The sequence below is a fragment of the Salvia hispanica genome, chromosome 6, assembly GCF_023119035.1.
Source record: "Salvia hispanica cultivar TCC Black 2014 chromosome 6, UniMelb_Shisp_WGS_1.0, whole genome shotgun sequence".
In the NCBI taxonomy this organism is placed as follows: Eukaryota; Viridiplantae; Streptophyta; class Magnoliopsida; order Lamiales; family Lamiaceae; genus Salvia; species Salvia hispanica.
The window spans coordinates 38,701,290-38,713,459 of record NC_062970.1 but is presented as its reverse complement, the minus strand read 5'-3'; the positions used below and the strand labels follow the sequence as shown (position 1 = coordinate 38,713,459).

The 12,170-nt window shown below is 36.8% G+C and overlaps 1 protein-coding gene across 1 annotated transcript; it reads left to right on the top strand.

Annotated features, from left to right (window-relative positions):
* LOC125194494 (cellulose synthase-like protein G2) lies at positions 1-3,742 on the top strand. Its single transcript, XM_048092743.1, has 7 exons — positions 1-570; positions 844-933; positions 1,550-1,669; positions 1,760-1,969; positions 2,045-2,147; positions 2,228-2,376; positions 2,454-3,742. The coding sequence occupies exons 1-7, from the start codon at positions 1-3 to the stop codon at positions 3,342-3,344; spliced, it is 2,133 nt and encodes a 710-aa protein (XP_047948700.1). The 3' UTR covers positions 3,345-3,742.
* Positions 3,743-12,170: the final 8,428 nt, after the last annotated feature.

Genomic DNA, 12,170 nt, shown 5'->3' with positions numbered 1-12,170 from the left:
ATGGAGAAATCAGCAGGTCTAAATGAATGGCAAAGCCTGAAAAATCGAATGGTAGTAAACAGGGTCCATGCTTTGATCCATGGCGCCGCTTTAGCAGCCCTATTTTACTACAGAATCACCTCCATCTCCATCACCACAAGTCTCCCCCACCTTCTCATCTTCGCCGCCGAGCTCGTCCTCTCCTTCCAGTGGCTGCTCAGCCAGGGCTCCAAGTGGAACCCCGTCTCACGAACCGCGTGTCCTGACAGACTCCCCGCCGACGACAATCTGCCGTCGGTGGACGTGTTCGTGTGCACCACTGATCCCGTGAAGGAGCCGAGTTTAGGGGTGATGAACACTGTTATATCGGCCATGGCGCTCGACTACCCTGCCCACAAGCTCCATGTCTATCTCTCCGACGACGGGGGCTCCCCCGTCACGTTTCGCGCGGTGAAGGAGGCGTGGGGATTTGCCAAAATGTGGATTCCGTTTTGCAGGAAGTATATGGTGAACAACAGATGCCCTCAGGCTTATTTCATGACCGAACAAACTGGTGACCATCGCTTCTTGCTTGACAAGACATCCATTCAGGTAACTAACCGTCTACCATTAAATGTTCCATTTATTAGAAAGTCAATGAATTTTGACTTTCCAAAAAAAAGTCACAAATTTTACGGTATGGATGGAATAAGGAGTACTAGTATATAGTCAAAACATCAATAAAATATGTAATAAGATTGTATTCAAATAACAAAATTTGATTGGTTCATGCATTTTTGCAAATTAAATTCGTTCCTCGAGTGTACACAACATTGGAATTTTAAAAAATTGCTTATGCCTTATGATGTTGTGCGTATGATGCAGAATGCTTACGAAGATTTCAAAATTTCTTTGACTAAGATGGCTGCTGGTACAGATATTCGTGTCAGCAAAGACCACCAACCAATTATTAAGGTACTACTACTATATTCTGCTTCGAAACTTCATAGTATTTCATGTGCTTGTTTTTTCATGATATTAATTATCGCAAAAGTATAGGAGGGACAAAACATATAATTTGAAAATTCTAGATGAATGGATAACATAAAATTCACAACTAGATCGTGAAAAGTTCTTATTTGCAAATAAATCGTACTCCCTCTGTCCCATTAAAAATGCAACATTTTCCTTTTTTGATTGTCCCATTAAAAATGAAACGTTTCCTTAAATGGAAACAACTCTATCTCTACTTTTTCATCTCTCTTACTTTACTCTCTCTTCATTAACTCACAAAACAACACTACATAAAATTCCGTGCCGATTCTCAAATGTTGCATTTTAAGTGGGACGGAGGGAGTATTAAATATTTATAGGCAAACTTACTACTCCTCATATAAAATAATCTTGACCTTTTAGATCAAACTATTCACTTAATAATTAAGATCAAACTATTCCTCAAATTCATGTGATAAAGATCAAACTATTCACTAAATAATTGGTATTGTGATAAAGTTTACCTACATACTCAATGTTATGTAAATATATTCAGAATTTTAGCAACTCTGATATGAATATGAATTATGATTGGCAGGTTATCAATGACGAAGATGAAATGGACAAGGACCCACAGATGCCTCTTCTAGTCTATGTTGCTCGTGAGAAAAGGCCATTTCACCCACACTATTTCAAAGCTGGAGCACTAAACGTTCTTGTAATATAAATTCTCACATACAAAAATTTAAGAATATATAAAAATATCATTCTCATACATTAATTAATTTGTTAATTAACCTTGCTGCAGCTTCGAGTATCTGCCTTGATCAGCAATTCTCCCTACATTCTAGTGCTGGATTGTGACATGTATTGCAACGATCCAAAATCAGCTCGTCAAGCAATGTGTTTCCATCTCGACCCCAAGCTGTCTCCTGATCTTGCATTTGTTCAATTCCCTCAAAGATTTCACAATTTATGCGACAAGGATATCTATGATAGCGAGTTCAGACATGCTTGGGTATTTAATTTATCTACATTAATGATATTATGATCAAATCTTTGTTTTAGGTTAAACAATTTGATTTTGTTTCAGGAAAAATGGGAAGGCCTGGATGGCCTCAATGGACCAATTTTGTCTGGCTCAGGCTTTTATATGAAGAGAGAAGCACTCTATAGAAGTCAACAACTTGAGAAGAGTAATTAATATGATCAAGTTTAGAAATATTCGTAAAATTGCCACAATTATTTATTTATAGTACTCCTACATTATGTGCAGATGTTGATACGATGAAGCGTTTTGGTTCGTCGAAAGAGTTCATCAACTCGGTTTACACACATAACAAACCAAATTGTATGAGTGAGCAGAAAGAGATGGAGTTTATGGCTTCTTGCAGATATGAGAAGGACAGCAAGTGGGGTGAACAGGCAAGTTATACACTAAAAACATATAGTAGTATGAAAAATGGACTAATTAAGTTTTATCATATCATGTAATGGTGCAGGTAGGGTTTAGGTATTTCGCGGTGGTGGAGGACTACTTCACCGGACTGAATCTGCATTGTGAGGGTTGGAAGTCTGTTTACTATGAATCTTCAAGAGCAAGACCAAGTTTCTTGGGTACGGCCCCGGAAAACCTAGGCGAAGCTCTGGTTCAACAAGGTCGATGGTATGTGGGACTCAACCAGGTTGCCTTCTCCAAGTATTCTCCACTTGTTTATGGAGTACTGAAAATGCCCATTTTGCAAAGCATGACCTATGCAGAGAATGCATTCTTCTCAATCAGCTTCTTGCCTCTTTACATTCTAGCTCTCCTTCCTCAAATCTCTCTACTCCGCGGCATCCATCTCTATCCTCAGCTGTCAAGCCCTTTCTTCTTTGTGTTCGTGTTTCTTTTTGTTTCATCGCAGGCAAAGCATTTGCAAGAAGTCTTGATGACGGGGTACCGAACAAGTACATGGATTACGGAACAAAGAATGTGGACGATCAGATGCTTTACAGCATACCTTTATGCTAATGTGACTACCATCATGGATAAAATAGGGTGGAGAAAAGCCAGTTTTTTGCTAACGAGCAAAGCCGTAGACGAAGCAGCAGCTGAGCTCTATCGAAAGGGAATGTACAACTTCGATGCATCATCTCTTTTAATAGTTCCAATGTGCACTCTTTATATGATAAATATGGGGTCGTTTGTAGCTGGGATTTGGCAGGCTGGAAAGGGAAATGGAATGATGTTGATAGAGAGTTTGATCCCACTGTTTGGAATGATCTTGCATCTGCCTCTGCTTCAAGGAATGGTAGTGAGGAAGGATAAGGGCAGAGTTCCCACAAATGTTTCTATTGTTTCGCTGTTGCTTTCATCCATAGTGATGACTTATGCATCTTTTGCCACTTAAAATTAATCATACAGTATAAAGGAATGAGGAATAATTAAGAAGCAAGTGCACGGAATAAGCTAGCCCTAGCCGGGAGTTTGGGTTATTGAGGCGGATACTAGAATAAGAGGTGATAACTCATATAGGGATGAAATTTTATGAAGTTATCACTCCTACCAAACATGGCTTCAGTTACTAGTGTTTGTTAACGTAACTGACCTAGCTAATTGATCAGTGTTGAAATGTAATAGCTTAAATAGGGGGGGTTGGTGTGGCCATTCCTGTCATCACCAACCCTACCATAATATCAAATCTGTGTTTTTATGCTCACAAGTCAGTTACTAATCGTAATGTTGGATTAAATAGAACAAGTAGGTCTTTGTTTTTAGGGATGAACATTGAGAGGGTTTTTTGCTTTATTTTTTTTATAAATTGGTTTTTTCGTAGAATAGAAATGTGGACAATATGAGAATCTAACTTTTATAACTAAATCTGAGCAAAATTGAAAATTACAAAAATTCCAAAATAAAAAACTTAATTATTATGTATATACATAAGTTTCAAATATTTTTAAATAAAATATTTTATCTAAGTATAGTACTACTATTTAAATAACTTTATATATACGAGTATTCAAATATAATTTGTATTTTTGGATGATTTTCTATTAAAAAATTAAACCCAACTGGAAATCCAATTTGAAAGAAAATAAAGCAAATATAGTCCAAACCAAATAAGTCTATGAAAGAATTTTAGGCTACTATTTCGTCTATTATTAGAAAACATGCAATATATTAAAACAGAGAAATGTGTATATTAGACATAATCGACGTTGCTTTTCGTTGTTAATGTGTTTATTTTAGCCGCTACTAATGGTCATATCTTGACATTTGTCCGTTACTGTTCACAATTTTTTTCTAAATATTATATAAACTATATTAAAATAAATATAAATAACAGCTGTACATGAATAAATAGCAATTACTTTGAAAATGGGGCCAATTTTTCTCTTGAGAATATGATAAAGACGCTACAGAGTAATATAATCTTTGAGGAAACATTTGCTGGGAGAGGAAGTTTGGATAGAGAAACGTGCCAATAAATTGCCGATTCTTCTCGAGAATATGATAAAGACACTCCTCCGTATAATTAAACTGATATACGAATGAAAGAAAAGTTATGAAAACAATAAAAAATAGGTACATCTGAAATAAATAAAAAAGTCACATAATTATATATGATTAATGCTATGTGGCCATAATGTAGCCGGTCATAAATGGTATTTTAGTAAATATAGGTATTTTTGGATATTAATAATTTAATTGATTCATTTAATGCTTAGAGTGAACTGCATGAAATACCCCTAACATTTGCGGTTGTTGCAGCAGTGACCCCTAACAAAAAAATACCATCATACGGGTCTAACATTTCATACAATCACAAATCAAGTAACTTTAGCCATTTTTCAGACCAAAATGCCCAAATGGCTTGAAGGGCAAATTAGTCTCATAACCCTCCCAAACCTGCACCCCAACTGCCCCCTACTCTGCAGATTTGTTTCCACTTTCGAATGATTAGTAGCCGAGAATATATTTTTTGCTCTCTCTCTTTTGATTCCACTTAATCTCACTTCTTCTTCCCTTCCATTTCGTTTTCTTCTTCTTTCGTCGTCTTCTCAGCCACAACGCATCCCCATCCATCCCTACCCTAACTGTAGTAAGTGTGATGTGCTTCTTTTGAGTTTTTGTATTATGAAACGTATGAGATTTCCCCTTTAGGCGTCTCAACTGGCAACACGAAATAGGGGTTTAGGGTTAATCGATTTATGGTTTTAGGGTTACCGTGTTATGAAAATTTTTGGGGATTTCACTTGAGAGATAAATATGAATTTGTTATTAATTTTTTTAGCATATAATTCATTTAAATTTTGCAAATCTGGTTTGAATTTTGGGCAAGTCGATTTATTATGAATCCAGGGTTACCGCCGTATGCAAAATTTTGGGGATTTCTATGAATTTTGCACTTGCGGTTCTAAATTGTATTCATGTCTGATTTAAAGTTTTTATTTTTGAATTCAATTAAGGTCTGGTTGCAATGTCTTCTTCTTCTTCTTCTCAATCTTTCGGTTCAAGCTTCAATTAGAATTGGCCTCGTCCAGAAATTGTGAACTGTAATCATGACCTTAAGGCTGAGCTTGTCATATCTAGGATGGCTACTAACCCGGGTAGACGTTACTATCGATGCCCAATATGGAAGGTTAAAATCATGTTTTATGTTATGTTATAAAATTTTTTGGGCTGAAAGTCTAATGACCATGTGTTATGCAGGAAGATGATTGCAGGTTTTTTAGATGGGTTGATGCTTGTCTTTTGCCAAGCCAAGACAGCTACTTTCAAAGATTGAAACTTGAACGAGACCAATTCGAATCTCAACTTAGAGCCAAATCGTTGATTGAAGGTGTTCTTGAAGAGAAATTGTGCATGAAAACTGAGGAGTGTGAAGCGTTGAAGTTTCAATTGTCCATGAAAACTGACGAGTGTGAAGTTTTGTCGTTCAAGATTGCAAAAACAATATCATTGTCCCGAAATTTTAAATTCGCAATCTTGTTGTTATGCATTGTCATTTTTAAACTATTGTAACAAATAAAAAAGTGTTGATTACATTTTCAATTTTCAGATTTCATATGAATATCAGTCGAATATCAGTTAACTTAACCATATCAACTAACTGAACATAAGTCACACAAATGAGTCCCTAAATCACGAATGAAGTATTACGTATTGTATGAAATAACACACAATGCACACAAACAAAATTACTCCATCACATGCAAATTTTCATTACGCACGGAGTAGCATACTGAAGGGTCGGGTCTTTGCACGTGTGTCGTGTGCACGTGTCCCTCCTTTCAACAAGATTTATAATTTTCCCACTAATGCAACAAATATTACTAAGTATAAGCGGCAAGAGCGGGGTCGAACCACAGGGACTATGGACCTACTCGAGATCGTTTCTATGACACAAGCGGAAAAGGGGTCGGCTGCTGCCACGCATTCATTGAGTGGGTTAAAACTCTAATCTACTTGACCTGGCGGAATTAAACTGGACTCTATTTACCTGACCTAGGAGACGGGAGAAGTACGGAAGGAAAATAAAACACGAAAATATTTTTCATCATCATGAAAGCAACTAAAGAAAACAATTGAAACTTACTAACCAAGCTAAAGGCTTTCATAAAATAGGCAGACAAAGTGTAAAAGTAAAGTGGGGACCATTTTTCTCAAACTAGTTGGGCTGACAGAAAAGCTGGAAAACCAAAAAGCAAAAGCAAAAAGCAGATCTGATTCTCTAACTAACTCCTACTTCATCTTCTCCAAACAACCAAGTAAAAACAGAGCATAGAACAGAGCTTCAACACCATTGACGAAATAAAACAGAGCATGCTTCAAAACGAGACGTAAACACGAAATTCAAGCTAGAACTACCAGATCTACGCTACTGGGTCAAGCAGAAAACGAAATGAACACATATTACCTTGCATGCATCACCTAAACTATCGGATCTCAGAAATCGAGCACGTGAACAACTAAATCTCAACCTCTAAACTACTGGAAATCATGTAAACAACATGGATCTAAACATCTAAGCTACCAATTGCGAAAAGCATCCAAGAAACATAAGTAAAAACATCATCAACATGAAAATAAACACCAAAGCTTCATAAAACTGGAAATGAGTCGAGATCCAACGGTGAAGTCGTCAATTCCTCCGATGAAACCATTGAACTAAGCTAAGAAAGCAACAAACTACCTAACTAAACTAAGGGAGCGGTGGCGTTAAGCGCCCTCTTCATTGTGGAAAGCTTCTATTTATAGAGTGGCTTTAACTTCAACCCTAAGGCAACTTCTTGTCGGTATTTGACCATTTTACCCTTGCAATAATTGAGGATCTTCATGTCAGCACGCCATTCTGTCTCCTTGACCAGGTAGATGACTCTTTCTGCGCTTCACCTCCATTACGCCATTATGTCTCCTTGACCAGGTAGATGACTTTTTCTGCGCTTCAGCTCCATTCTGCCATTCTGTCTCCTTGACCAGGTAGATGACTTTTTCTGCGCTTCAGCTCCATTTCTACTCCTGTCGTCAACTTCCTGATTCTCCTAGGTCCGAGCGACGACTTCTGGTATTTTAATTCAAAATCAGCTATTTTGCATCTGCCAGGTCAATTAACACAAATTCCCGGATCCAACAGATTTCTGCACACTTAAGCTCAAAATTTGTGCATTATCTCCCCCAAAAGCATATAATTTTAACCCAAAACCAATGCATGAAACGAGCCTTATCACATACATATCACCAAGGGCACTACTGTCCAAAATACTACTGTTCAAAGCATATACTACCACTGCCACCAAAATACTACTGTCAAAATATAAGATTGTTTGCGAAACCACCATGCATGCAACAACCCTAAACATACTTACAACCACCAAATCATAAACCATCATTCAACAATTTTTTTGACAAAAACCATCTCAAAAACTTAAAACTTCTGCGGCTATACTTCAGTAACAAGGTAGTCAATCATGATCACCACGACGGCCACAACGCTGAGGCTGAGTCCTGGCCCTGGCCCTGCTCCGAGTGCTAGGAGGTCCCGAAACCGATACATTAGGCTGCAATCAAATATGTATGAGTAACCAATTCGCTGCAGGAAGAGAATACATATACAGAAACTTAATGAATAGTACCTCTTGGCTTTGGTGATTGTTTGACGATGCAGACAATTTACTCCCATCAGCCGTACGCGAGCCACTTTGCTGTGAATTCTCCCCAACTTCTGACAAGCATCGTTGTTGGGGTTTGGTGCCCCTTGCACAACGGAAGACTTGTACAAAACAAATAAATCAGATACGAGATCTATTTGACCGATTATGCGATTAATCAATTCACATGTTAAACAGATAATTGCATGCTAGAACGCAAATAATTCATGCTTAGAAAAATATAAATCCTAAAACATGAATTCTACGGTTTAGAGTTACCGATTTGATTCTCCAAAGAATCGTCGATTGCCCGCGCCTTCCTCACGATGATCTTCAATACTAGACCACGGATCTTCTCTCTGGTTCCCGAACTGTATCTTGATATCAGGGTGGGCTGATCTTATCAAAATACTAGGACTCGAATAAAGAAGACAGAAAGAAATCCTTCTCCAATTAGGAGAGAAATTCGAACTCCTCTAGGTAGAGGGAGACGAAAAATATGAGTAATAATAATGAATGATTTCTGTCTCCTTTATTCTCCTATTTATATTAAGTTCCTTTTGGGCCCAGACAGGGATCTATGAAAGGTTTTGGATATGGGCTCCCCCAATTAGCTTTTTACTAATTAAATTGAACCCACAATTTAAATACAAGCTTATATTGGAATATTACGAGCAGCCACTACAGAAGTAATATTGAACTCTCCCCATCCAAATCCGAAATTACAAGTAATCCGGGTTTCCACTTTGTTTATTATTTATTTCTCATGCTTAAGATATAAATGTCCTTTAATTAATTAATTAATATCTTATTAATTCCAAGAGTGGACTTAGCAAGAAACATTTATTTATTATTCATAGAGCGATAAAACTCCAACTGGCCAGTTTTCCGAATAATAAAACCTTGTTCGAGCTCCTCTTGAGGACATTATCAAATGAGACTCACCTCGCGCACGATTCAACATAATGGCAATCCTAGCACCACTAGATATTAATCACCAATACCCAATATATCAGGATTATTGGGTTGCGAAAAACCCACACCATTTGATAAGTCAAAGTAGTGCATAATCAATACCGTATGCTCATTGCTAACATGTGTAGATTAAGAAATAGTATTTTATCAAGACCTAGTCTTTCAGTAGATAGCATAAAGACACGTCTTGCTTGTTAGATCCATTCAAGTGCTATACCACACCAATGTCATCTTATTTCAATAAGGCTTAGAAATATACGGACTGACATTGCAACCTTTCACAATAGGTAGCCAAAGCCTATCTAGGTTGTGAAATTCTTCTTTTTCTTTTGCAAAGCATTGCATAGATCTGACCGTGTTACCTTAAAGTGGACGACACCCACAACCGGTCTACTAAGCAAAAGACTTAGACTTTGTTTACTTCTTATGCATTTAAATGTTTGTAAAACATCTTATAAATGCACAAGCAAACACAATGTAATAATAATAGTGATTCTATTCGTGCGAGACTGCTCGAATAATACTGAATCGGGTTAAAAGTGGATTGTAGAGTTTTATGTATACAAGCAAGATTCTATTCGCGCGAAACTTGCTCGAAACATGCTTTTCAGTATACCAAACCTAACACATCGGTTAGAGGATCAGTGTTGCATGTCCTCCTGTTATGACCTTCCTGCCCACACCGGCGACATCTCATGATGAAGGTTCGTCGCAGCGACTCACCTCCGTTGGCATACAGACGAATCTGGGGCTCCTCTCGCCTCAGTTTCTTCGGTCGTCCACGCTGTCGCTTAGTCCTCGGGGCGCCAGTTCGAATCCAACCTCAGAACTCTTTGGCCAATTGTCCACCCCATTGATCAAGTATAGCACATTCTCGTACAGGATCATCATCGTGGACTTCAAATAATATCGGGAGACGTATCGCGTGACTTCCTCACCATTCTTGTTAGTTACAACAATAGCATGAGTGCATGGGATTCCGACGAGCTGCCACAGTCTGCACGAGCAGGTAAAATCCCGCATGTTCACAACATATTGGCCAGAGGGCCCTAATACTTGGTAAGAAGCTTCTTCGTTCCATGTAGCTCTCCATGAAGAAGCCCTCGCGCACAACTTATCCACATTTTCCTTGATAACAGGAGGGACTACGTGGTCGTAGTTCTTGATCCACTGGCCTCTGATTTGAATCCTTTCCATCTGACTCGTCTGAATGTCCTCCAACATACTGATAATGGCTTTCTCTTGAGCCAATGCAACCTTTGAATTGAATGTCTCGCAAATATTGTTGAGGAGCACATCACAACAAGTATGTGGGGAGAAATAGGCCTTCACCCATTGTTCTTTGGGAGCAACCCCAGTAAGCCAGTGATGTGCTTGGGGACGAATCTCTTCTTGAAATTGTTGTAGATGTGCTGCACACAAAAGCGATGTTCGCTATGTGGAAAATCCTCATCAATCACTTTTGCAAGACCCTTACACCAAGTGCAAAATAAATCACGAATAGAGTTAGAGTGTTGAACTTTAATCACATTCGAAGTATATAAGTACTGATGAAATCACATAACACGTACCTTTTGTTGGTCAGACATAAACACATATCTTGGGCCATTCGCATGCAAGTCTAGGTCTTCAGATAAATATTCCAGAAACCATTTCCACTGGACGTAGCCCTCCGCCTCAGTCACTGCCCAAACAATCGGCCACCATCCATTGTTGGGATCAATCATGCCTTAGATATGGATCTATTGATTTTTCAATCAAGTCAAGAATGAAGAATGAAATTTGAAGTCCAAATTGTCGTATTATTGGTTGGACAAATATACGAGTACCATGTATTTGAAGATAAAAATACAATATATTCTACTACTATATTTAATATGAGGATACATTAGTCTTTAAAAAATTGCTACTCTCTAGATGCATAAATTTCATCAATTCAGCATTAAGTACACATAATTTTAATAATTTTTTTAATATTATGGCCGGCCATAATATGACCATTTAGCCCCACTCATTATGTTCCATGTCAAAAAAAAAAAAAAAAAACATAATTAACGTATACACATACTTTTTCTAAACGCTATAACAAAGGTCAATTCCGTTCTCAATTTTTATAAAAATTGAGTCAATTATTTTCAAAAATAAATAAAATCAAACAGAGGATTAAAAAAAATAAAAATAAAAATCTATAAGTAGTAATATTGGTCCTTTCAATTGGTCCATTGATCGTGATAATTCGTGATAGCCGAAATTGTCTTTTTTTTCTCCGTTGGTCCATATCGATGATTGCCCTTGTGTATTGCACGTCGGGATTTGTATAATTTATTTACTTATTCCTTTTGCATTTGTTGATTTTTGTGCAGCCGTTTCATAATTCTAATTTTTAGTTTTATATTAATAGTAGTATTAAACTTAATACTCCCTCACTTCAGTCCAAAAAAAAATAATTTCATTTTATCATTTCGAAATATCCACAAAAAATAGTCTTAATTTTTAAAATAAATTTTTTTTCTCTTATTCTTTATCCACTTTTTCTTATTTCTTATACTTTACCTATTTTTTCTTTTTATCTCTCTTACTTTACTAATTTTTCATTAAAACCTATACAATTCAAATATGATTATTTTTTTTATGGACGAAGGAAGTATCATATAAATCTCCATCCCAAATAAAGTGATTAGAGGATTCATATTCACTTGTTAGGACGTTTAAAGATAATTAATTGAGTTGTTTTATTTTGTTTTGACAAAAATAAATACTTTAAAGTCTCTTTTATTATTCTCGCTTACATCATCCTTTATACTCATAAATAACCAAAGACCATTTTCTTAAATCCGAAAAAAGAGACACATCCCATATATTGGAACCAATGATCGTATTCGGGACGCTTTTCAATAGCATTACGAATGATGTTAAAACTGAGATAGTTTTATAAATTGCGTCTTGAATATGTTGGAGATATAATTTAAAAACGTCTCCAAAAAAGTATATCACTGGTGATTGTTATTTGCATTCTTATTTTTATTTGACACACCACCAATAAGGATGCATTTTGAAGCGCCAATGAAGTATTTAGAAATACTAGTACAAAATAGTTAGCGTCTCGA

Coding starts and splice junctions, on each gene's coding strand:
- LOC125194494 (XM_048092743.1), top strand. CDS start 1: ATGGAGAAATCAGCAGGTCTAAATGAATGGCAAAGCCTGAAAAATCGA. Junction 571..843: donor TTGACAAGACATCCATTCAG/GTAACTAACCGT, acceptor CGTATGATGCAG/AATGCTTACGAAGATTTCAA. Junction 2,377..2,453: donor ACAGCAAGTGGGGTGAACAG/GCAAGTTATACA, acceptor GTAATGGTGCAG/GTAGGGTTTAGGTATTTCGC.